Consider the following 25,818-nt stretch of genomic DNA (forward strand, 5'->3'; position numbering starts at 1 on the left):
AGAGTGGATTTCAACTCTGCTCTTGCCTGTCATCATGAAAAGAAAAAAAAATGTAAAAAGAAAAAAGGCAAGAGCTGAGGTCAGGCTGAGCTAGTTGCTGCCAGAGTCACCATGGATGACTCTGCTTAACTGTTTTAAAAAAGCCTCTAAAAAAGCGCCCTCTACAGGAGGAGGCAGGAGAACAACATGCCTCACCTACGTCAGGAATTTTTAGGCTTTTAACCCTTGCTTAACTCTGCTCGAGTGATCATAAAACTCCTAAAGTCAGACTAGATGAGGCACGTCGTTCTCCTGCCTCCTCCTGTAGAGGGCACTTTTTAGAGGCTTTTTTAAACAGTTAACCACTAAGCAGAGTCATCCACGGTGACTCTGGCAGCAACTAACTCAGCCTGACCTCAGCTCTTGCCTTTTTCCTTTTACATTTTTTTTCTTTTCATGATGACAGTGGTGAAGCTCTGCCTCCCCTGCATGTCCCTGGAATTGCCAAACGCCCCTTCATTGCATTAGCAGTCCAAACTTCAACCAAACCTGGGAGCTCAGATAACCTACCGAGCCAGCTATGGCCCCTACAACAGCCAATAGGATACATGTTCTTGTAAAGGAACAGGAAGTTCAAGTGCAAAGCCCAAGAGAATGTACAATCCCCCCACCACCACTCTCAACTCCATGTGTTCAGCTGCACCAGAACTATCCATGTGGTTTTGTTTCATGATCAAACCACCTTTTCAATTAGCCTCCATGTTTCCAGTGTTTTTCTCCTGGCTTGGAATTGAACCAGGTGGATTTTTCTTCCCGCACTATGATCTTGGCAAGACTGGCCCTCTGATGTCTCAAATCTTACAATGTTGGGTGCAGGTTAAGCAGTGCTAAGCCTTGGAGGCCATTGCTCTCACCTCTAAGTGGACCACTAGACAGTGAAGAGTTGGAAGAAATGTCAGATTGTTTGGAAGAATGATTTGATCTTCTCAGAAATTAAGGCACCTGGGTAACCCACAAATTGCAGTTCCTGAATCTTTGGATAGGTACTAGGAGCTTCTAAAATGAATATGTTGTCCTAGCCTTGTTCAAAGAGTAGAATGGTATCTATGGTAGCTCCAGTGGGTTGCTGCCAGTCGGTTTTACTACCGGTTTGCAACCCATGTGCAACCCGATCATAACCCACACACAACCTGCATGCAACCCACGCGCAACCCAAACAATGTAAATTGTTCTATCCGCATGTGCAGAACAATTTACAGTGAACTGTGCATGCGCAGTCACTAAAAACCAAAATGGCAGCTACCCAGCAGCAGAAAGGGAACCGGTTCAGGGACATGGCAGGCCTGGGTCGCTGCTGGTTCTGCAACCCAGGCCTGAATTCCATCACCGGTTTGGCTGAACCAGAATTCCACCTCTGGGTAGCTTGCCTGGGAATACTCTGCATCTTGAAGTTTGAGTTGACCCATCCTAAGCAGTGTTTCTCAACCCTGGCAACTTTAAGATGTATGGACTTCAACTCCCAGAATTCCCCAGGCTGACATTGATCTGGTCTAGTGATTCACAGCTTAGGTCTGGTTGCCCTAAGGATGAGAAGAATTTAACAGCAGTTAGGCCTGCTGTTACTTTCCCAACAAGCTGTCTGGGGAATTCTGGGAGTTGAAGTCCAAACATCTGAAAACTTCCAAGATTGAGAAACACTGACCTGGAGATATTTTGACTTCTGCCAGATCCTTCCTTCCTTCCTTCCTTCCTTCCTTCCTTCCTTCCTTCCTTCCTTCCTTCCTTCCTTCCTTCCTTCCTTCCTTTCCCCAGGCATTTAGGCCTGTCATCTCAAGTCATTTGGGAGTAGGGTTGCTAATTTTTATGGTTGGCTTTATTGTGATCCTTGTAGATTGTCCAGAGCCATTTCGATGAGATGGGCGGCTGTACACATTGTTTAAACCACTATTGCTAATCTTTCCATTGGTGTCTGCCTGGTTTGTAATCTGAACCTGTTGTGTCTAGTTCAACACATATTGGTTAAAGCCAATTATGATTTATAATTAACAGAATAATAGAGTTGTAAGGGAGCTTCCAGGTCTTTTAGTCCAAGCTCTGCTTAAGCAGGAGAGCCAAATGGCTGTCCAATCTCTTCTTAAAAACCTCCAGTTTTGGAAATCCCACAATCCACAATTGTATATAAATCAAGAATTGTCCCATTTTGGAGTTACAATAAAATACAATAGCAGAGCTGGAAGGGACTTTGTAGGTCTTCTAGTCCAACCCCCTGCCTAGGCAGGAAACCCTACATCACTTCAGATAAATGGTTGTCCAATCTCTTCTTAAAGACTTCCAGTGTTGGGGCATTCACAACTTCTGGAGGCAATTTCTGTTCCACTGATTAATTGTTCTAACTGTCAGGAAATTTCTCCTCAGTTCTAAGTTGCTTCTCTCCTCGATTAGTTTCCATCCATTGCTTCTTGTTCTACCCTCAGGTGCCTTGGATAATAGTTTGACTCCCTCCTCTTTGTGGCAACCCCTGAGATATTGGAACACTGCTATCATGTCTCCCCTAGTCCTTCTTTTCATTAAACTAGACATACCCAGTTCCTGCAACTGTTCCTCATATGTTTTAGTCTCCAGTCCCCTAATCATCTTTGTTGCTCTTCTCTGCACTCTTTCTAGAGTCTCCACATCTTTTCTACATCGTGGCAACCAAAACTGAATGCAGTATTCCAAGTGTGGCCTTACCAAAAGATTATAAAGTGGTATTGACCTTCCACGTGATCTTGAGTCTATCCCTCTATGTAGCCTAGAACTGTGTTGGCTTTTTTGGCAGCTGCTGCACACTGCTGGCTCCTATTTAAGTGACTGTCTACTCCAAGATCCTTCTCACAGTTACTACAATTGAGGAAGGTACCACCTATACTGTACCTGTGCAGTACCTGTGCTACCTGATCCAGGCGTAACTGCTGTTAAATGCTTCCCATTTCTAGGACAACCAGACTTCAGCTGTGAATAACTAGACCAGATCAATGTATAAACCAGCCTGGAGAATTCTGGAGGTTGAAGTCCAGACATCTTAAAGTTGCTGAGGTTGGGAAAAACTGAATTGCCAAAAAACGATTGCCAAATCTGGTGGCCCTCCACACCACTCTTGTTATCAACATAGCTGCCTTTGTCACCAACATCACAAGGAATATCTCAGTGATGACTAATCTTTTTGCCGTTGCGTGCCGAAAGCATGCGCATGGGCGTGGAAGCACACGTCTCATAGCACATGTGTGTGTGCGCCTATATCAATAATGCAGTACGTGCATGACATCCCCCCATACCCGCCCCCCTGCACAAGCGCACAACCCCCATGCACTCCCGCTCTCTCACGCATGCACATGCACCCCCCCTGCGCCCCATTTTGGCCCTAGCAGGCCTCCATGAAGCCTCCTGGGACCAAAACAGGGCGCGAGAGGGAATCACACCCCTCGCGCCTCTCCCTACCCCTGTGCATGCGCATGTGACCCTCACCCCACACCGCATGCACAGGTTCGCCATCACAGGAATATCTTATTCATTAGATGTGCAGCCTAGAAACCCATTTCACCTCTAGCAGCGAATGTGGAGAAAGTGAAACAGATAAGGAACATAAAATAATCATCTGGGGAATGTAACATTAAAGGGATGATGCCTGACTGGTTGTTTGTTTTACAAGCTGTAAAAACACAAACTTCTTTCCTCCTTCATTCAGACTCCTCTGAAAGTACTTCATGACAAGCGCCAGCTTCCTTTTGATCTAACGATGGCATTAAGGAAGAAACGGGGAGGGGAAAACTTTTTGTAAAAAGTCCCTTTTGCTTTGCTTAGTTAGCTCAGCACCAAGGGACCCCCAGGATTTCCAGGCAATGGAGATTAATTCCTTGCTCCCTCTGGACTTTCCAGTTTCTCTAAGATCTGTTTGGGTTCCTTCTATTTCACATTTGCAAAGTGATTTTGTGCATTGGAATTTTATCTTATTTCTACTGCCCTCGGTTGGGGCTTAGTCTCAATATAAGTGTGGGGAATGAACTGTATGTGTCTCTGAATATTGGATAAGAACTTTCATTCTCCCCAACTCTTCCTACAGATACTGGGCCTAATGAGGGTCCCAACCATTCCCACTCTTTGGTAAAGCAACTTGTACCCTTCGGTAAATGTATTCAAATTCTCTAGTTAATATAGTGTAGAGCAGGGGTGTCAAACTCAAGCCCCCCGGGCCGGATCTGGCCGGTGGGTGCTTAGATCTGGCCCATGGGGCTGCCTTGGAAATAGCAAAGGACTGGCCCATGGTGCCTCTGGCAGCAAAAATGGAGCTTGGGAGAGCTGCATGCTCTCCCACTGAGCTCCATTTTCATGGCAGAGGGCTGCAGGAAGCCGTCGCAGTAGGAAATGGACATTGAGCTGGCCACGCCCCACACCCCCACTCCCGAGGTCAAACACAACCCTGATGCGGCCCTCAATGAAATTGAGTTTGGCACCCCTGGTATAGAGTTTCCTGCCCAAGCAGGGGGTTGGACTTGAAGACCTACAAGGTTCCCTTTCAACTCTGTTATTCCATTCCTGTGATGGCGAACCCATGGCACGCAGAGACTTCTCTTTGGGCACGCCAGCCGTCGCCCCACCCCAGCTCCACCACACATGTGTGCGCGTGTGTCACCAGTCAGCCAGCTAGTCTTCAGGTCTCTGTCATGCATGCCCGACGTGGGGGCGCATGTGCTGGGGGTGCTCGCATTGCATTTGGGGGATTTCTGCACCTCATTTTGGGCCTGGAAGGCTGCCTGCAGCAACCTGGAAGCAAAAAATGGGGGGTGGGTGCATGCACAGGGGTGTGGGGCCCATCTGTGTGGGGAGCTTGCATTACATTTTGGGGTTTTGTGCATGCATACCCGCCCTTTGGGCACTCGGCACCAAAAAGGTTAGCAATCCCTGTTCTATTCTATTCTAATATTTCATTTGCTCTCAGCACACTGTGTGAAGCTGGGGATATAGTTTATGACCTGTGTTTCATAGATCTGCACAATCTATGATATGCTCGACAAACTGTGGTGGTTAAAACAAAAATGGCTTAATATATTTGACTGCAAGACATGTATGTATGTGTATGTATGTGTGTGTGTGTGTGTGTGTGTGTATGTATGTATGTATGTATGTATGTATGTATGTATGTATGTATTTTGAGTCACAACCCCTGGTATGCCCAAATATTTCTGTCTGGATGGTCTCTTGTCACGAGCCGATAGACAGAGAATGGAAGTTTACTGCTTCCATTCTCTGTCTATCGGCTCGTCACAAGAGACCATCCAGACAGAAACCCAATATTTTTACTGTTGCCTTTGTTACATTTGTGTTGTATTTGTGCTGATAAATAAGCTATATAGTCTCCCTTTATTTCTTTATCAGCACAAATACAACACACACACACACACACACACACACACTCACACATGTTTTCTGAGGTTTTTGCGGGTGTTAGTATGTAGGTCTTTGGTTATTCGGGTTTTCTCCTGCGTAATATTGGAGGTGTCTTGGCGATGTTTTGACGAAGTGTCATTCGTCATCTTCAGGCTTCGTGCTTCCAGGAGCAATGTGAGATCTCGGCTGTTTCTTCCTTTTAACTGCCAGTAAGGGTTTGAGCTGATTGGATGGGAGTTTGGCTGTGTTCTGATTGGGTGGGGGTTTGTGTTTCATGTAAGGATAAGAGGGGTTTAAAGTGGCTAATGGTGCAATTGCAGTCTGGCTTCTGGTCCTTCTGAGTGTGGGCCTGGTGTCATTAATCATATATATATACACACACACACACACCAGTGGTGGGTTTCCAATCCCATTCCAACTGGTACGGTTGGGACGGGACGGTGGCGTCCTCATGGATGCGCGCAGCACGCACCTGCATTCAAGCACTCTGCGATGCTCTGGCTGCTCCATGGAGCATCGCGCAGGTGCTGTATGTGCCATGCGCCTGCGCGGAAGCGTAAAAGCCTTTAAACTCTGGTAAGGAGCTCGGGCAGGCAAGTGGGCCCTCCGGAGCACCATACTGGAAGGGTATCCGGTGCTCCGGGCTGGCTCCGGTACGCGCGTACCGGTGCGTACTTTCAGCAACCCATCACACACACACACACACACAAACACACACATTTATACAATGTTTAGAAATATACATCGTAGAGTTAAATAAGAACTAAAATACACAAGTATGTTTATTTAAGAAAGGGCTAAGCGGAGCCAGGATAATACAGAAAATATAATGCAGAATTAGTTTGCTAACATTTAAAGCGCAACCAACCAAATTGTTCCCTGGAAGTCATTAGTACAATGATTATGATTTAATAATGTTTTATTATTTTTATCATTACAGGTATTTGCACTGCAGCTACATCTAATTGCAGTTCAAGGCCAATGCTTACCACTAATTGATTATCACGAGTGCTAAGGAATTCAAGGCTGTTTGTCTTTCATCTTTCACTTTTTATGTTCCAAATAAAGTCAATGAGGTTGAGGGAACATGACTGACAAAAGGAGGTGGCTGACACCCATATCTCCTGATATAGATCAGCTCTCTTTATTTAATGTTTCTTAACCTTGGCAACTTTAAGATGTTGGGGCTTCAACTCCCAGAATTCCTCAACAACCAGGGAATTATGGAAGTTGACGTCCACACATCTTAATGTTGTCAAGTTAAGAAAGACTGCTCTGGCTCTACATCACCAATCTTGCTGCATCTTTGGGCAGCATCGTTGACTCTCTAGAGATGTATACCTCTACTTCCTACTTACCTTCACCTACCTGGTGGCACATCCTGATTGAGTACTATACAGGTGCAAAATGCCCTATCCTTTCGTGACATTTTCTTGGAAGAAATATCCATCTGGTTCAGTTCCACATGGGGAGAAAGACACTGGAAACATGGAGGCTGATTGCAAAGATGGTTTATTGATGGACAAGACCACATGGGTTTGAGGTCCTGGTGCAGCTGAACACGTGGAGTTGAGAGACAGAGGTATTTATACCCTCCCTTGGGCCTTGCCCTTGAGCTTCCTGTTCCTGTGCAATAAATGTATTCTATTGTTTGCTGTAATCAGACTCCCATGTGGTCATGTGGGGTCAGTTTGTCTGAATCAAGTTGATTCACCCAAGCCTGCTGGGTGATGCAATGAAGAGCCATTCCTATTGTGTCTTAATGGCTTTCCTGGTTTGGATCTTGAGTGAGGGCTGATCCTAGCATTCTACCTAGTTCTTCCTTTGTTCAAAATATTCTGTCTTGAATGGATTACCAAATCTGCATTTTAGTTTGGTTTGAGGGCAAGGAACTGTGGCTCTGAGTTTCGGCCTCTCAAGATTTCTCTTTCTCTCTTGGGGGAAATATAATATTCTGCCTTTTTAATATTTCCTAAAATATTTCATTCTTCTAGGAGAGGGGTGGGTGCTAACTTTGTACAATTTGATAGCAGCTAAGTCCCTAAGCCAAGGAATTAAAAGACGCTTGCTCCTGGGGAGGAAAGCTATGGCAAATCTGGATAGCATCCTAAAAAGCAGAGACATCACCCTGCCAACAAAGGTGCGTATAGTCAAGGTTATGGTTTTCCCAGTTGTAATGTATGGCTGTGAAATTGGACTATTAGAAAGGCTGAGGGCCAAAGAATTGAGGCCTTTGAACTATGGAGCTGGAGAAGACTCCTGTGAGTCCCACGGACTGCAAGGCGATCCAACCTGTCAGTCCTAGAGGAGATCAACCCTGACTGTTCTTTAGAAGATCCTGAAGATGGAACTCAAATACTTTGGCCACCTGATGAGAAGGAAGGACTCACTGGAGAAGATCCTAATGCTGGGAAAGATTGAGGGCAAAAGAAGAAAGGGACAACAGAGAATGAGGTGGCTGGATGGAGTCACCAAAGCAGCCAACATGAGCTTAAATGGACTCCAGAGAATGGTAGAAGACAGGAAGGCCTGGAGAAATGTTGTCCATGGGGTCACGATGGGTCGGACATGACTTCGCAACTTACAACAACAACAAAGTCCCTCTGAGAATAGAGAGAGCCCAGCCAAACACGGATCAATTTTACTTTGTTTTTCAGATTATCTGGTGGAACCTACTTGCAAGGACTGGGGAGGAGAAACTAAGGCTGATACACACACTGAGGCTAAGATAGACAGACAGACACACACCCACACCCACACATACACACACACAGAGATGGAGGTCAGAGACAGGACAATGACATAATGTAAGATTTTCTGCCAAATCTGATTAATCTCCTGGACGGATGAATCCAGCCCATCTCCCTGCAGGAGTTTTCGGTAAATAACCCAGAAAGTGGAAATGCCATTCGGCTGATTTTTTGATAGCCTGAAATCCAGGAAGTCAATGAACTGATGTCACTTGCTACCCTCTTCGGTTAAGGGATAAGCCCTGGCATTTAAAAAAAAGTTCCCAGCAGCTGGTTTCTGTTGACATATGATGGAGAATGTGGCAAAGGCAGTTTTGAAGAACCTTTGGCCAGAAAGGGAATAGGCCATAAGGAAAAGCCAGTTGCAAGCAATAAACCACACCTGTTGGATTTTGGTTTGCCATGCAAGTTTAGGAGCTTGGCTGGGGAAGGTGCGTGTGCGTGTGCGTGCGTGTGTGTGTGTGTGTGTGTGTGTTGGTAGTGGTGGGGAATGTCAACCCAACCTTCTATTTTTTGTCGCATTCATGAGGTGCCAAGTCTGTTCCTCCCACCTGGAGGATTTAGTTGTTCTCACCTGGATGGCCTTGTGGCACCAGGAACCTCGGCATCACCTGCTGATATTTTGCTGGGCTGCAGGACGATTAAGCAGGCGGGCATCTCCTCCTCCTTTGGGGCCAGGCCAAGAAGGGTACAGTGTTTGCTCCCCCACCCCCCCACTCCCCAGTGCCTCCCGTGTACCCGATGGAGTTGGAATAAAACTCAGGGGTGGCAGCCTGCCCAGCTCCTTCAGCAGCTCCTCTTTCTCTGCCTTCTGCAATTTCTATGCAAATAGTAACCTGATGCCAGGACGTGCGGAGAGGCCTGTAACTGGCAGCTGGTATGGCTCAACCCGGTCCAGAGTTATTTGCCCGCTCGCCCTCTCGTTTCCCCAGCTCTGATGCGCCCCATGGATTATTTCCTGCTGAGAGGGTATTTTTGCCCATTGTTAGTGAAAGTGGCATTTAAACTTTCCCTCATTTCACCATCATCCAGGAAGCCCCAGATATATAGAGAGTTGTATGAGAGCAGCAGTAGCAGCAAACTCCCCCCCCTGTCCCACTCTCATGGGGAGGAAGTGCCAGTATCTGAGTCTTGACACCATCCATAGCAATAGTGTTTCTTCCTGGAAACATTTGGACAAAAACAGTGTCAGGGTTTTGGTTGAAGGCTTGGATGTGAAATGGCTCAAAATTCAAGACTGGAAGAACTGGTGCAGGGGTGAAATTCATCAGGTTCTGACAGGTTCTGGAGAACCGGTAGTGGAAATTTTGAGTAGTTCGGAGAACCAGCAAATGCCACCTCTGGCTGGCCCTCGTAGTGTGGGGTGGAAATGGAGACTTTGCAGTATCCTTCCCCTGCCATGCCCACCAAGCCACACCACGCCCACCAAACCACGGCCACAGAACCAATAGTTAAAAAAAAATTAATTTCACCACTGATCTGGTGGCTTGAATGGCTTGAACAGCAGGCAGAAATTCAACAGGGTATTAACTGGCTGCAACAGGAAAAGCTTTCCCTGTGGGGTCCTTGCTGCTTTCTGAGCTTGGACATTTCATTACCAAACTAGGCAACATCATCAGTGCCAGTTGGGACAGGGTTTGCTCTCTCTGCCTATTCCTACTAGTGCTGATGACGTTACGTAGTTTGGTGATGAAATGTCTACGAGAAAACATCTAAGCTCGGAGAACACCAAGGACCACCACAGTTCAACCCTGAACTGCAAATATGCTCTTCTAAAGTTTTGCCTGTTGGAGATCTGCCTGTCAGGGGCAACTCACTATGTGCAGCTAGAAATGTTTGTTTGTTTGTTTGTTTGTTTGTTTGTTTGTTTGTTCGTTCGTTCGTTCATTCATTCATTCATTCATTTCATTCATTTATTGAATTTATCTGCTGCCCCTCTCATAGCAAATGACTCTGAACCGAAAGTTGTCCCCATTGTGGAGTTAACCCTGGAGGCTGATCTTTCAGTCGGGACCCAGTTCTGAGGAAAGAATCGGCTGCTTTGCAAGATAGCGATCAATCTGCCCATCCTTAGTGCAAGATGAACAGACTGGGCTCCCTGCCACTTTCACACCCTTCTGATGAATAGTTGGAGAATTTGGTGGAAATGGCAAAACTGGCTACTTTGTTTACAGAAAAGAACATAAGTACTTTTGTTTTCACATGAAAACCGCTTCTGAACTTCACGCTTGATGTGGAAATGGCTTGTTCGTAATATTATGGAAGAGTAAAAGGCTGTGATTTGATGTTAATGCCTTATTTTACTGTAACAGAGAGAGGTGGAAGTCAATGTTTCCTTTTCTTTTTTCTTTTCCCTATCTTTCCTCACTTCCCTTCCCCCCTCCCGCTCCCCTGCCATTGTTCTTCTATTAACTTTCGTACTTTGTATTTTATAATACTCTATAACTTAATTTTTAAAAATGGAAAGAAAGAAAGAAAGAAGGAAGGAAGGAAAGAAAGAAAGAAGGAAGGAAGGAAGGAAGGAAGGAAGTAAGGAAGGAAGGAAGGAAGGAAGGAAAGAAGGAAATGCAAAGGGCTAGGATTGGTTGTCGTGCGCATTTAGGTCTCAGCACCTGCCTGCAGCATCCGAAGCCAGATCCTGCCTAAGAGAACCCAATCTTGCTAAAGGAACCTGAAGCATCCCGTCCGTTTGACAGCTCGTAACTATTTGGAGGTGAAATAATCTGCCCTATGAGCTTCGTGCATAGTTTTCCTTTCTTTCTCACCTGTCCAGGAAATTCAAAGCTTTCACTAGCAGCCCCACCCTTTCTCACACGCCTTTGCATCTCTGCCGGCACCCCCCCCCCCGCTGCTCCTGTTTTAGGAGCTAGAAAGAAGAATGAGGCTATTTACCCCCCTTTCTGCAATGGGAGTGTTTTCTATCAAGGGGAGGGACCAAGGGCTGGGAAATTTCAGAGGGGATAACACCTTGGGGACTGTCTATAAAGAGCTGACTCTTGGAAACTCATGTACCAACCAAGAGCTGCCATCTCCTCCAGCAAAGGGAGCTCCCGGTCTGAAGAGAGAGGGTGGGGGAGAAGGACAGAGAGGAGGAGAAAAAGCACCTGAGCATCTTTCACTCAGAAAGTTTTTTTTTTCTTTTGGAAGAAGATATACCTTCATCCACCATTAGGGGGTGACAGATAGGAGCTGGTCTTTGCGAGGGACTCAAGACGTTGGCCAACCTGTCTTGAAAGCTAGTCATGAGTCCGTGTTTAGGTAAGTCTTCAGGATGGTCAGTTTGAGGTTGATAAATCTGTGGGGCTTGCAAATTCTTTGGGGAATGGGTGGAAAACTTTGAAGAATGTTATGATTCTGCTGTTGGGGATAGAGTTGGTATCTTTAAAGTGAGGAGTATCTATTGCGATTCCCCCCGCCCTTTGATGAAGAAGGTGAAAAACTCAGCTTTCGGTTGTATCTTTATTACTTGAGGTGTAAATTCCTGAGACAACCTGAAATATTCGGAAGTGAACCTCCCAGGTGATTCCCCATGAGGAAAAGCCTAAAATAATATGCAAAAGCATTAACAATTTGCTGCTGCACATTAACAGTATTCACCAATTTCTGGTCTCACATTTCCTAAGGATAGAGGTTGTTCCTTGTGAGACAACATGGATGGAGTGGAGTAATGAGGGAGGGTTTGCAACCATGTTGGTTTGGTCCCATCTCTGGTCTTTGTGTTGATGGGAAGGCGTCTTATTGTTGCAATCTCAAGAAGAAGATAAAAGGAAGGTTCAGGAGAACTGCAAAGATTATCAGGGCATTGCATTTGGGTGGGAAGAGGAGGCTGAGTTTTGAAGAGGACTAAGGTTTCTGAAATCAGCCTCACTGGAGTTTGGCTAAGGCCCCAAGGTTTTTCAAAAGGATGACACTTGCCTTGATGCTCCTCCATCCTTAAAACATATGAAAAATGGTTGCTAAAACAAATGAAGAACGGTTGCAGGAACAAATGAAGAACGGTTGCAGGTATGTCTATTTAATGAAAAGAAGAATTAGGGGTGACATGATAGCAGCTCTTCAGTATCTCAGGGGTTGCCAGAAAGAAGTGGGAGTCAGGCTACTCTCCAAACCACCTGAAGGTGGGATAAGAAGCAATGAATGGAAACTAATCGAGGAGAGAACCAATCTAGAACTGAAGAGAAATTTCTTGACAGTTAGAACAATTAATCAGTGGAATGACTTGCCTCCAGAAATTGTGAATGCCCCAACACTGGAAGTTTTTAAGAAGATGTTGAATAGCCATTTGTCTGAAGTAATGTAGGGCTTCCTGCCTGAGCAGAGGGTTGGACTAGAACAGGACCCCCCCAAACTTGGTAACTTTAAGACTTGTGGACTTCAACTCCCAGAGCTGGCTGGAGAATTCTGGGAGTTGAAGTCCACAAGTCTTAAAATTGCCAAGTTTCAAGACTTCTGGACTAGAAGATCTCCAAGGTCCCATCCAACTCTGTTATTCTGTTATTCCTTCTTTCTATTGGTTCATTGGCCTTCTCTGGGCACCTTCCTTTTTCTTTATGATCTTCTGGGTAGTCAAAGATGAGCCTTACTACACGCAGAAATGGACAGACTGACTCTAGAGCCCCCCAAAAAGGGTGAGACGCAATATCACGAAATCTGGGACAAATGGTACCGATGGTTAAAAATGAGGGGGAAAGGCCAGGGCAGAAAAACACAGACAAGTTAAGCATGGGAAGATATGGTATTGATAATGTGTGACAGGTAGGAATTGGATATGTATTTGTATGATGAGTAATTATGTAAAAAAAAAAAAGATCGACAGATTATATGACTGACTACACACACTTATGTAATGTATATAAAATGTAATAGTTGTAAGATCTAATCACTATGTGGGAATGTTTATGCCAGAAATGTCGCACTATGTCCAATGTTTTACAGTCTTACTGAAGAGGGCAAACACATGGGTGGCAATGGCTCATTGGTTTTTTTCTCTTCCCCCCCCTCCTCCCCAGTTACAAGCCTCTGCCTAATTTGCGCAAGCCTGGTCCACGTTGTCTTTCCTGAAAGGAATGGTTCTTCTATTAACACTGTCATCCTGCAAACCTTCAACCTCGCTTCTCACCTGAAAGGCAACAGCTCCGTCCTCCTTGAGACCTACGTAAGTCATTGATCCTGAAAGATCTGGAGACCCTGAGCAGGTTGCATAGATTTTTCCATCCATAAATGTTTTTGGGGGGAATTCCAAACCTTCCTTGGGAATTGATTCTGTTCTCAGCACCCATTGGAACCAGGAAGCCTTGCCTGGTATTTAATAGTGACATCCTCAATTGATGCTAGGGAGGCGTGGCATTCACTTACCTTCCCTACTGGTTCGCAAGTGTGAGCGTGCTCGTGCTCTCATCAGTTGCTTGTGCCATGTCAGAACATGCACACCGTCTTCCGTGCACGCGCTCAGCCTAAAAAAAGGGGCCTAAATGGGATATCGTAGAGCCAGTGTGGGTGGGCGTGTCCACCTGTCATTTCTCATTGATTGATTGATTGATTTGATTTGATTGATTTTATTATATTTATATGCTGCCCTTTTCCCCCGAAGGGGACTCAGGGCGGCTCACAATTCAAATCAGGGAAGGGGGGTACAGACAAAAAATAAAAGACGAAACATAACAATACATAATTTAAAAACACGCAACAGTCATATCATTTGAGACGGGGGCAACAGCTCTTTAGCCCCAGGCCTGTCGGAACAGCCAGGTTTTAAGGGCTTTGCGGAAGGCCTGGAGGGTGGTGAGGGTTCGAATCTCCACGGGGAGTTCGTTCCAGAGGGTCGGAGCAGCCACAGAGAAGGCTCTCCTCCGGGTAGTCGCCAGTCGGCACTGGCCGGCGGATGGAATTCGGAAGAGGCCTAATCTGTGGGATCTAATCGGTCTAGTGGAGGTGATTGGCAGCAGGCGGTCTCTCAAGTACCCAGGTCCAATACCATGAAGGGCTTTATAAGTGACGACTAGCGCCTTGAAGCGTATCCGGAGACCAATAGGCAGCCAGTGCAGCTCGCGGAGGATAGGTGTTACGTGGGTGAACCGATAGGTGTTACATGGGTGAACTCATACCAGTTCGGGTGCACCGGTCAGAACTGTTAGAATACTGCCTCTGATGCAAGGTCCAAGAGAACAGAACAGCCCCCTATCTGTATGTACAAGTAGTCCTTGACTTACAACAGTCCACTTAGTGACCGTTCAAAGTTACGACAGCAATGAAAAAAGTTACTTACAACCATTTATCTTCGTTATAAGCCTTTGCAACATCCCCATGGTCATGTGATCAAAATTCAGATGCTTGGCAACTGGTTCGTACTTATGGTAGTTGCATTGTCCCGGGGTCATGTGATCCACTTTTGCGATCTTCTGACAAGCAAAGTCAACTTAAGAACAGTTCACTTAAGAACCGGGTTACTAATTTAGCAACTGCAGTGATTCACTAAATGAATGTGGCAAGAAAAGTTGCAAAATGGGGGCAAAACTCACTTAAGAAATTTCTTACTTAGCCACATAAATGTTGGGCTCAATTGTGGTCATAAGTCGAGGACTACCTGTACTAAGTGTGTCCACCATGAATGTTAGGGCGAATTCCCTGAGTTACATCCTGCAAAATTCCTTAATAAGAAATATGAGAACATTTGAAAAATCACTGCTCAGCAATAATTGTTAAAGAAACGTTTTTAAAAAGCCTATTCTCTTCCAGGCCCATTATGCTGTTAAAAAAGAGAATTTTGGAACCAGTATTAACTATGCAAAAACAATTTCCTCCATATATTTGTATTTATTTATCCATTCATAAACCACTTCAATCGAGTGTTCAAAAGCAATAACTGTAGCCAGTACAATTGTAATAACAACGAAATGCAATAATATACTTCTTTAAAAAACGCAGTGCATAATTTAGTAAGGTTAAAGGTAAAGGTTCCCCTCACACATATGTGCTAGTTGTTCCCGACTTTAGGGGGTGGTGGTCATCTCCATTTCAAAGCTGAAGAGTCAATGCTATCTGAAGATTAAATGCCAAAGGGGCACAGAACGCTGTTACCTTCCCACCAAAGGTGGTCCCTATTTTTCTACTTGCATTTTTTTTAGTGCTTTCGAACTGCTAGATTGGCAGAAGCTGGGACAAGTAATGGGAGCTGAGGCCATTATGTGGCGCTAGGGATTCGAACTACCAAACTGCCAACCTTTCTGATTAACAAGCTCAGTGTTATAGCCACTGAGTCACTGCGTCCCCCCCTTAGAAAAATTAGAAAGTGCACATTCCTAGCATAATCAAGTTCCATGGCATCCAAGTCCTAAAGTGGAGAGAAGCAAAAGTGGAGCTTCAAAAGGTCAGGAGACCTTTGTTGTCATAGGGGTCAGATGTCCCTTTAAAGAATGCCTGCTTTTGGCCTCTTCCCATTGAAGCTCTTGATGGCAAGGGATCTCCAATTGGCATTCTGTATGCCCTTAGACTGAGTAGACATAATTCTAGAGATGGTCTGGAAGATACCAAGATCTTGAACCAGATGTAGCTTTAGGGATGATAATCAGGATATTGACTTAAACTTGAAAACATCTTGGTAATTTCCTGGTTCTTGCTGCATGACGCATAAAGAATATTCAGTATACATATGGATCACCGCATTTTGCACCTATAGGTTGATAGGCCATCTTCAAGGGCAGCCCCCTATAAAGCAAATTGTGGTAATCTACACAGGAGATGATAACTGTGTCCTGCACCAGATACTGCTAATATCAATGCATTAGCCTAAGCTGAGCAAAGGTCCTTCAGCAGTAGTGCTGAGGCCATGAGGACCTCAGGTGTCTTCTCCATGGGGTGAGCACCATCCTGTTGAGAGTCCAGGATACTTTAATCCCAGATGCAGAGGGTTTCTGAATGAATATCTACCTCATCTTGCTTGGAGTGAATCGAAGCCTTTCTTTTCAGATCCTGAGAGTCTCCAAATTTTGAGTCAATGCTTCTTCCACATCCTTCTTTTGACCCAGAATAGAGATTTATAACTGGGTATAATTTGAAGGCAGATTGGTGACACCTCACTCCATATTGGTAGATAATATCTCCAAGTAGTTGTTAAAGAGGAGCGAAGAGATGAAGGAACACCGAGGAGCACTTAAGTGGTGTCTTCTTCTCTGGCTGACAACCAGCTTGAATCTTTCACTCGGGAAGGGTGTAAAATGGCAACTTCAAGCCCCAACCTTCATAGGTGGTCGAGGAGCACATTGATCAACAGTACCAAAAGCCGCTATGAGGTATACACGATAAGGATGGTCAGAAGTCTATCATCAAAGTCAGTGTTTCTCAATCTTAGCAATTTAGGGTGTCTGGACTTCAGTTTTCAGCATTCCCCAACCAGCATGTTCTCTAGGCATCTTAAAGTTGCTAAGGTTGAGAAACACATTTTAGGTTTTGTCACAAGTCATCCATGAGGATAAGCAATGTATTTTCAGTCCTGTCTCTTGATTGAATAGTATAGGATGCCATGTGTCTAGATCAGGGGGTAGGCAACCTTAAACACTCAAAGAGCCATTTAGACCCATTTCCCACAGAAAAAAAAACCCACCGGGAGCCACAAAACCCTTCCTGTGTATGACTATACACTGAGCAACCACAAAACTAGTATATATAGTTGAATAAACATTCTGTTTTCTTCTGAAACTTTTCTTGGATTTAAACATGGTTGGCCTACCGGGGATTGAAAAGCTCAATAAATCACGTGCCAGTGGGTGTCACATATTGGCAATTGTGACGCATTCTTTGGGCAACAGGGAGCCGCAGCAGAGGGATGAAAGAGCCATATGCAGCTCCAGAGCCGTGGGTTAATGACCCCTGGTCTAGATAATCCACATGTTACTTGACTGGCCCTACCAACGTTCACTCCAAGAAGAGGTTGGGTACAAGATAGGAAAACGTTTCTTACTCTTTCTTCCATCTTTCTTTTCATCAGAAAAAGGAAGGAGAAACTAGCTCTAACATGTATTTTGATTGACAAGGAGCCATTAGGTCAAGTGCTTCACACTTGAATTATAAAAAGCAACAATCCTCCTGTAATTGCTCAATACCTACCTTTTTGTCAGGAAATAACTCCAAGAAAGGGACTGACTCAGTAGTGGTGGAGCTCACGCAACTATTCATATGTTGTTAAACCACAATTTACACTGTAATCTACTGGGCAGCTTAGAGGTTACAGTTTGGCAAACTCTGAAGTGGATTGCTGTCATCATACATTCAGCGTTGGGAGTAAACATCAGTTCCTGAGAAGTCTGTAAATTGAAATTGCATTTCTGGAGTGTTTGTGTCTAACCGCAGTGATGCCAAAATCACGAAATGCATCTTGTGCCATCAGAAAGCAGGTAGCATTCTTTTGTAGTGGTGCCCAAATGTCATGCAAAGGAATCTGAAGGATAGAGGTTGTATTGTAAGGCATATTTCGTGCTCACTTATGTGCCTTTGGAGAGGTTGCCCTATAGGGCTACCAGGACCTTAGAAACTGGTCTCCAGTCAGCCCCTACGCCCTTCCAGAGTGCCAGTAGGACGTGCAAGACCGATCTTGCCTGACACCAAAAATACTAGGGCAAAGTGTAGATCTCCCGATGATGGAATCAAGTGAAGGAATAGAATAACAGAGCTGGAAGGGACTTTGTAGGTCTTCTAGTCCAACCCTTGCCTAGGCAGGAAGCCCTATACCGTTTCAGACAAATGGCTATCCAACATCTTCTTAAAGACTTCCAGTGTTGGAGCATTCACAACTTCTGGAGGCAAATTGTTCCATTGATTAATTGTTCTAACTGTCAGGAAATTTCTCCTCAGTTCTAAGTTGCTTCTCTCCTTGATTAGTGTCCACCCATTGCTGCTTGTTCTACCCTCAAGTGCCTTGGAGAATAGTTTGACTCCCTCTTCTTTGTGGCAGCCCCTAAGATATTGAAACATTGCTATCATGTCTCCCCTAGTCCTTCTTTTCATTAAACAAGACATACCCAGTTCCTGCAACCGTTCTTCATATGTTTTAGCCTCCAGACCCCTAATCATCTTTGTTGCTCTTCTCTGCACTTTTTCTAGAGTATCCACATTTTTTTTTACATCGTGGCGACAAAAACTGAATACAGTTAGCTATGGACCAACAACCACAATTGTCCCTGAAATGTCTGTTGCTATGTGGTGTCTCACTGTCGTTGTTAAATGAGTTTTGTCCCATTTTGCAACCTTTCTTGTCACAGTTGTCAAGAGAATTTGGCTTCCCTACCATGTTTGCTTGTCAGAAGGTGACTCTGCAACTGTCATAAATATGAGTCAATTGCCAAGTGTCTTAATTTTGATCAAATGACCATGGGGTTGCAACAATGGTCATAAGTGTGAAAAATTGGCATTAGTCACTTTTTCCACTGCTGTTATAACTTTGAATAGTCCCTTAATGAATGGTTGTAAGTCAAGAAATATCTATAGGGGAAAATCCTGGATATGTTGTAGGGAAAGCAGAACCTAGGATGGGTCCTCCCCCACACCGCCTGCAAGCCTCTCACTTGAGACCCTCTTGGGGGGGAGGCGCCAGTGGTGGGATTCAAATAATTTAACAACTGGTTCTCTGCCCTAATGACCAGCTGGGTAGGTGGGGCTCAGTGGTCATGTGACTGTGTGGGCGTGGCCAACTCAACATCATTTACGTCAATGGGCGCTTTGTCTTAATTAACCGGAGAGGCAGTTTCTGAAAGCAGGGCAATAAAGATTAGGCTAGAAACAACACCAGAATGTTTCTTTCCTGCCTTCCTTACAGGATTAGCCCTGCAAAGTGGAAAACTACAAAAGGAGATTTCTTCCAACAACTGGTTCTCCGAACTGCTTAGAAAGTTAACAACTGGTTCTCCCAAATAGGTGCGGACTGGCTGAATCCCACCACTGGGGGATGCCCAAGCTCAGGAGGTGGGCCCTGGTGTGCCTTTTTGGAGAGGATTCAGCTGGGACACATCTTCAGACTTATCAGCGAGAAATATTCCTCTCAATCGAATACTGTAAATAAATGATAAATGCACATGGGAAGTTTTGCGCTTCTGGGTTGAAGACAGTTGTGGGATTCAAAATTTGTTGCTACAGGTTATATAGGTGTGGCGTAGCTTGGTGCGCATGGAGTGGCCTGGTGGGCATGGAAGGGAAAGAATCATGTAAAATCTCCATCCCCTCCCCACTCCAGGGGAAGGTTACTGCAAAATCCCCATTTCCTTCCGATCAGCTGGGACTCGGGAGGCAGAGAATAGATGGTGGAGGAGCCAGACAGAGGTGGTATTTACCAGTTCTCCAAACTACTCAAAATTTCCACTACCAGTTCTCCAGAACTGGTCAAAACCTGCTAGATACCACCTTTGGTGGAAGACTTCTGTACCCAACAGAATGCCTTCCAGGTGTGCTAAACACTCCCAGAGTTCCCAGCCAGCTCTGTCTCATTCTTGGGATGTCAAATTGGGCACAGGGCTTCCTGTCCCAGTAGCAGGAGAAAAGCGAAGTGGGGGGGGGCTTCTGCAGCCACCAGAGCCCCCTTGGGGCTACACAGCAATGTCAAACCCTTCCTGTTTGTGAGAACTTGTGGTTTTGTAGAGCAACTTCATGTTACACGATGGCTCTATGTGCTATGGGGCTCTGTCACTAGAAGCTTTCAAGAAAAGATTGCACAACCATTTGTCGAGGATAGTATTAGGACTCCTGCTTGAACAAGGGTTTGGAGTAGAAGAACTCCAAGGTCCCTTCCAGCAAAAGGAGCTTGTGAAATTCTGTGGATTCTGTGGTTTCTTCCCCAAACCCCCATAACTTTAATCTTAGACTGTCTACTGTGGACCTCACCCCATTCCTCAGAGATCTGTAAGGGGCGTGCATAAGCACACCAGCGTGCCTACTTTCCCTGTCCTTCTGTCCCCAGTTATTTGTATCCATTATTTGTATTCACAATCATGCTTATACTTCTATCTGTTATCTTATACATACTTGACAAAGTAAATAAAAATAAAAAATAAAAAAGGAACAAAGAAAAAGGGAGAAGAGAGGGAGGGAGGGAGGGAGGGAGGGAGGGAGGAAGGAAGGAAGTTCGCTCCTGGAATTGTGGGTTCTCCATCGCTGGAGATTTTCAAGAAGAGATTGTCCAGGCATTTGTCCATAATGATATAAGGACTCCTGCTTTGGACAGGGGTTGGACTAGATGACTTCTGACTTTCATCCCTAGGATTCTATGATTTTTTTTAAAAATTCAAATTAATCATGTATTAGATAACATATGTAAGTATAAACATGATTTTGAATACATGAAATGGATATGAATAAAAGAGAACATTAGGACAGGGACAGTAGGAGCAATGATGCGCTTATGCACACACCTTAAGGTTGGACTAGATGACCTCTGACTTCCAACACTAGGATTCTATGATTCTATGATCCAATTTGTTATTGCCATCAGAACCACCCAAGAAAGGCTGGTTGTCACTAGCCTATTGTTCTTGTTAGTGTGTCTTGGCTTTGCAACACGATCAGGGATGGGGGGGTGGGAGCAGAAGAGAAACCCGTTCCCCTTCCAACCCGCCACCCATTCAATTGGCATTATTTTCATCCCGCAGAGAGTGGCTGGGTGCCCAACTATTTCCCATGCCTCATTTCTTCAAGGCCTCAGATACCAGACGGAGTGAGGTCATTACAACCTTATAACCTAGGCCCAGGCAGGCAGCCAAGATGCCTCCAGTATCCCTGTTAATTGCTCAAGGTGGAACTGTGGTTGAATGGTCTGGGAAACAACTAGGTCTGTTTCTGGGTCCTTCAGCCCACCCTGCGAGGAATTTCTAAGGGATGAAGAGGCTAGGAGGCTCTCCCCAACATTACTGAGAAGTGACAAAGCAGGCATCCACATCCTGATAACTCACTTACAATATTGAAACTTTTGGAAATCCCATCCTGAAGTAGACTTTCGTGTGTGTGTGTGTGTGTGTGTGTGTGTGTGTGTGTGTGAGAGAGAGAGAGAGAGAGAGAGAGAGAGAGAGAGAGAGAGAGAGAGAGAGAGAGACAGACAGACAGAGAGACAGACAGACAGGGAAAGAGAGAGATTCTGTAGATTTTGGCCATTTTCTTGGTATCTTTCACAGACCACTTGCAACAGTTCACTTAATGACCATTCAAAGTTACAACGGCACTGAAAAAAAGCGACATAACCATTTTTCACATTTACGACCTTTGAAGCATCATGTGATCAAAATGCTTGGGAACCGGTTTACACTTATGACCGTTGCTGTGTACCAAGGTTGTGTGAATCACCTTTGGTGACCTTCTGACAAGCAAAGTCAATAGGGAAGACAGATTCACTTAACAACAAGGCTACAAGCTTATCAACTGCAGTGGTTCACTTAACAACTTGAAACTGAAATTCCTAAAGTACGCACCCCCACCCCTCCGGCCCGCATGATGTTCTCCAGCGTTGGAGAAGTGTAATGCCCATTATCCACAACCTGATACCAAGATTAGTTTTAGTCACGGTGATGTAGAAAACATGGAGACACTCTAGAAAGAGTGCAGAGAAGAGCAACAAAGAGGATTAGGGGATTGGAGGCAAAAACATATGAAGAACGGTTGCAGGAACTGTGTATGTCTAGTTTAATGAAAAGAAGGACTAAGGGAAGACATGATAGCAGTGTTCCAATATCTCAGGGGCTGCCACAAAAGAAGAGGAATTCATCCTATTCTTCAAAGCACTTGAAAGCAGGACAAGAAACAATGGGTGGAAACTAATCAAGGAGAGAAGCAACCTAGAACAAAAGAGAAATTTCCTGAGTTAGCACAATCAATCAATAGAATAAGTTGCTTCCAGAAGTTGTAAATTCTCCAACACTGGAAGTTTTAAAGAAGAGATTAGATAACCATTTGTCTGAAATGGTGTAGGTTTCCTGCCTAATCAGGGGGCTGGACTAAAAGACCTCCAAGGTCCCTTCCAACTCTGTTATTTTATTCTATTTATTCTAACAGTGGTGGCAGTAGCAAAGGTGAGTTTGCAACCATGTCGGTTTGGTCCCATCTCAGGTCTTCGTGTTGATGGGAAGGAGTGTCTCTTGTTGCAACCCCCAGAAGAAGTGATAGCAGAAGGAAGGTCAGGAGAACTGCAAATGTTATCAGGGCATTTGGGTGGGAAGAGGAGGCTGAATTTTGAAGAAGACTTAGGTTTCTGAAATCAGCCTCACTGGAGTTTGGCTAAGGCCCCAGGTCCTTCAAAAGGATGACACTTGCCTTGATGCTCCTCCATCCTTAAAACATATGGATGCTAAAACAAATGTGTTGTCATATAACTCCTTGTGTAGGTGTGGCGGTCACCCATGGCCCAGTGCATAACAGGGCATGCGCAGCCACGCTGAACCACACAGGAAAAAACAAGTCCCAAAAGATAAAACATCCTGATCAGGATATGACCATATATAGACAGAACTTCCCTTAAGCAGTAGATTAGCAATTGTAGTTTGACAGGCTGTCTTAAATCACATGCTGATTGCTCCTCCTGCCTTTGTCCTATCTCAATAAAAGGGGCTCCCAGACCCCAATCTGGGTCGCCTAATCCCGAGAAAGCTCGTGTCCGTGTCTTTTCTCAACATTGGCCTCATGGGCGAACCACGGGTACTTCACACAAATGAAGAATGGTTGCAGGAATTGGTTGTGTCTAGTTTAATGAAACATGGGGAAGTGGCTAAGACGCTGAGCTTGTCGATCAGAAACGTTGGCAGTTTTCCCGTTCGAATCCCTAGTGCTGGATAAGGAAGTGAGCTCCTGTTACATGTCCCAGCTTCTGTCAACCTAGCAGTTTGAAATCATGTAAAAACGCAAGTAGAAAAATAGGGACCACCTTGGTGGGAAGGTAACAGCCTTCAGCGTTTAGTCATGCCAGCACATGACCGTGGAGACATCTTCAGACAGCGCTGGCTCTTCAGCTTTGAAACAGAGATGAGCACCGCCCCCTAGAGTCAGGAACGACTAGCACATATGTGCAAGGCGAACCTTTACCTTTAGTTTAATGAAAAGAAGGACTAGTGGTGACATGATAGCAGCTCTCCAATATCTAAGGGGCTGCTTAGGATAGGATAGGATATGGGAGAGATACTCACTTAACAACGGTGGCAAGAAAGGTCATAAAATGGGGCAAAACACACTTAACAAATGTCTCACTTAACAACAGAAATTTTGGGCTCAATTGTGATCGTAAGTTGAGGACTACCTGTATATTAAGTTTTTCAGTCCATGCAAAGTGAGCTTAAGGGTTCTTGGGTGGTCTTTGATTGAGCATCGAACCAACTCGTATTGGCTTATTTTCAACAAGGTGACTGGATTGTACATTCTGGAATCATAGCAACTGATAGAAGACCCCCAAGGACACATGGTAAAATAGACCATAGACTATAGGCTGGTTTTATTTCTCCGGTTCTTCCCCCTTCAGCTCCATCACCGTTTCGTGCCCACTGATGTTGTTTATTTTTAAAATTAGATTTTTACCCTGCATTTTGGTTAGGCGCTCAAGGCAATGGTCCTTAGCTGTGTCTCCATAGCATCTCTTTTGATCCACAGCCACAACAGAGAGACTAGGCTGGACATAGAGAAGGAGAACAGCTCAAAGTCATCCAGTGAATGCCCATAACTGAGAATGGATTAAAATCACTGTCTCTCCAAAGACACTCCAATACTTTTAACAGCACACCAAAAGAGATAGTTCTCTTTTAAGGTTTATTTTTGGGAAGATTTTTGCTCTATTTCTAGAAAACTTTTGAGTATTCTAATAATTTCTCCCAACATTCCCTTTAGTGGGCATGGAGTAGATCATTTGGGCTTTTTCACATGCCAAACCAGTAGTAATGCTGGCAGGAATCCACCCCTGACCAACATATATTATATGACATGGACAAACAACACAGTCTAGTTTGGATGTATTCATGTACTTGGTGAGAGAAACAAATCTTGTGAGTTTACCAGATGGATGGCATAGGGAACAAAGCTGTTACAGAATCTGGTAGTCCTTCTAAAATACTTCGAAACCTCCTTCCAGAGGGGAGCAAAGGGAACAGACTGTGAAGTGGGTGTGTGGGGGTCTCTAATAATGCTTTGAGCGCTAAGCGCATAGTGCTTATAAGCAGTATAAGCAGAATCTTCTTGGTTGTCCTTTCTACTCTCTGTATGGACTTTCTACCTGAGCCACTGCTGCCACCAAACCAAACAGTGATGCAGTTTGTTTAAACGCTCTCAATTGCGCCTCTATAAAAAGTGGCCAGGACAGAAGGAGAAAGACGTGTTCTCCTCATCTGACACAGGAAATGCAGATGCTGGTTTGCATGTGTATCATGGTCACTCTTATGTTTTCTCCTGATATCTGTATCATTCTTTTTCTTCCCAGCTCAGACACCAAGGTCGTCCATTTACAGATAAAGACTTCCAAGTCCAGGGACTAAGTTATGATGGACTGCCAGTGGCTGCCATTTCTTTCCGGGAATGGCGAATCCTCGATGATCTTGAACGTCTGGACAAGAACTACAAGGCTTATACCATTATCTTAGAATTCTTGCAGTTGGTCTGGGATGATCAATTTGAACTCAACCCCACCGAAGATGGCCTTCTAAATATGCTGAAAGATACCCGGATGCAAGTCCAGGGCCTTGTTAATAATTTGACCATCATCATATCTGCCTTGAGGGCCACACCGTCACCTGTTACTGACCCTCTCACGTTGGACGTAGTTAAAACCAACACCTTTGAGAAAAAAGTTCGGGGATACGTGGTGTGTTCCACGTATAAGCAATGGATCGATCGGACCGTACGAGATTTTAATCTTCTTGTGAAGACATACCCTGTTTAAGAGCTATTCGAAGTGTTTCGGGAGGGGAAGATAATTCTTACACCCCACTGTTTCTTACACTCCATTGCAGATTTCTCAGGGAATTTAGGTGTGGGCAGAAGTCAAGTACACCATAATGGGATTAATCTGCAAACCTTTTTGCTGGGTAAACTCAAGCTTCTGTTCTGGAAAAATCCCAATGTTCAAGTTTTCAGAAGAAATCAAGAATGCTCTGAGCTAATTGGTTGCCTCTCTTGGCTGTGCATGGTGCTGATTGGCTCTCTTGTAATGTTACTAACAGTCAATTCCGGAGCAAGATTTCTAGAGGCAAGCTGTTAATTGTCCTCATTGGTATTACGTTTCTTCTTAATTCCAGCTTGCTTCTCTCTTTGATTAGTTTCCAACCATTGTTTCCTGTCCTGCCCTCCGGTACTTTGGAGAATAATTTGACCACCCTCCTCTTCATGGCAGCCCCTCAAGTACTGGAATACAACTATCATGTCACCCCAGTCCTCTTTTCTTTAGACTAGCCAAACTCAAATCTTGCAGTCATTCTTCATATATTTTAGTCTCCAGGCTTTTGATTTTCAAGGTCTCAACATATTTTTTTGCAGTATGGTGACCAAAATTGGCTGCAGTATTTCAGGTGTGGTCTTATTAGGGTTGTTAAACCAACCGATTTTTCAACATAGCCCAGTTTTGCCAAAAATGCCGGGTTTTGCCAAAAAATGTTATAAAACTTGACCATACAATTCTGCAAATGGCTATAAGTAGGTGCTGATTGCTGAGCACCTCAAATTTGGA

The 25,818-nt window shown here is 44.7% G+C and overlaps 1 protein-coding gene across 1 annotated transcript; it reads left to right on the forward strand.

The window, feature by feature from the left end:
- The first annotated feature begins 12,747 nt into the window (after positions 1-12,747).
- Positions 12,748-25,035, forward strand: CTF1 (cardiotrophin 1). Its single transcript, XM_032236282.1, has 3 exons — positions 12,748-12,781; positions 13,163-13,308; positions 24,577-25,035. The coding sequence occupies exons 1-3, from the start codon at positions 12,748-12,750 to the stop codon at positions 25,033-25,035; spliced, it is 639 nt and encodes a 212-aa protein (XP_032092173.1).
- Positions 25,036-25,818: the final 783 nt, after the last annotated feature.

Source organism: Thamnophis elegans, chromosome Z (genome assembly GCF_009769535.1).
Source record: "Thamnophis elegans isolate rThaEle1 chromosome Z, rThaEle1.pri, whole genome shotgun sequence".
NCBI classification, from domain to species: domain Eukaryota; kingdom Metazoa; phylum Chordata; class Lepidosauria; order Squamata; family Colubridae; genus Thamnophis; species Thamnophis elegans.

What these genes read in the sequence shown, in the direction of transcription:
- CTF1 (XM_032236282.1), top strand. Translation starts at nt 12,748, where the DNA reads ATGGACAGACTGACTCTAGAGCCCCCCAAAAAGG. An exon ending in TCTAGAGCCCCCCAAAAAGG is followed by an intron (nt 12,782 to 13,162) that starts GTGAGACGCAAT and finishes CCTCCTCCCCAG; the next exon opens with TTACAAGCCTCTGCCTAATT. An exon ending in CCGTCCTCCTTGAGACCTAC is followed by an intron (nt 13,309 to 24,576) that starts GTAAGTCATTGA and finishes TTTTCTTCCCAG; the next exon opens with CTCAGACACCAAGGTCGTCC.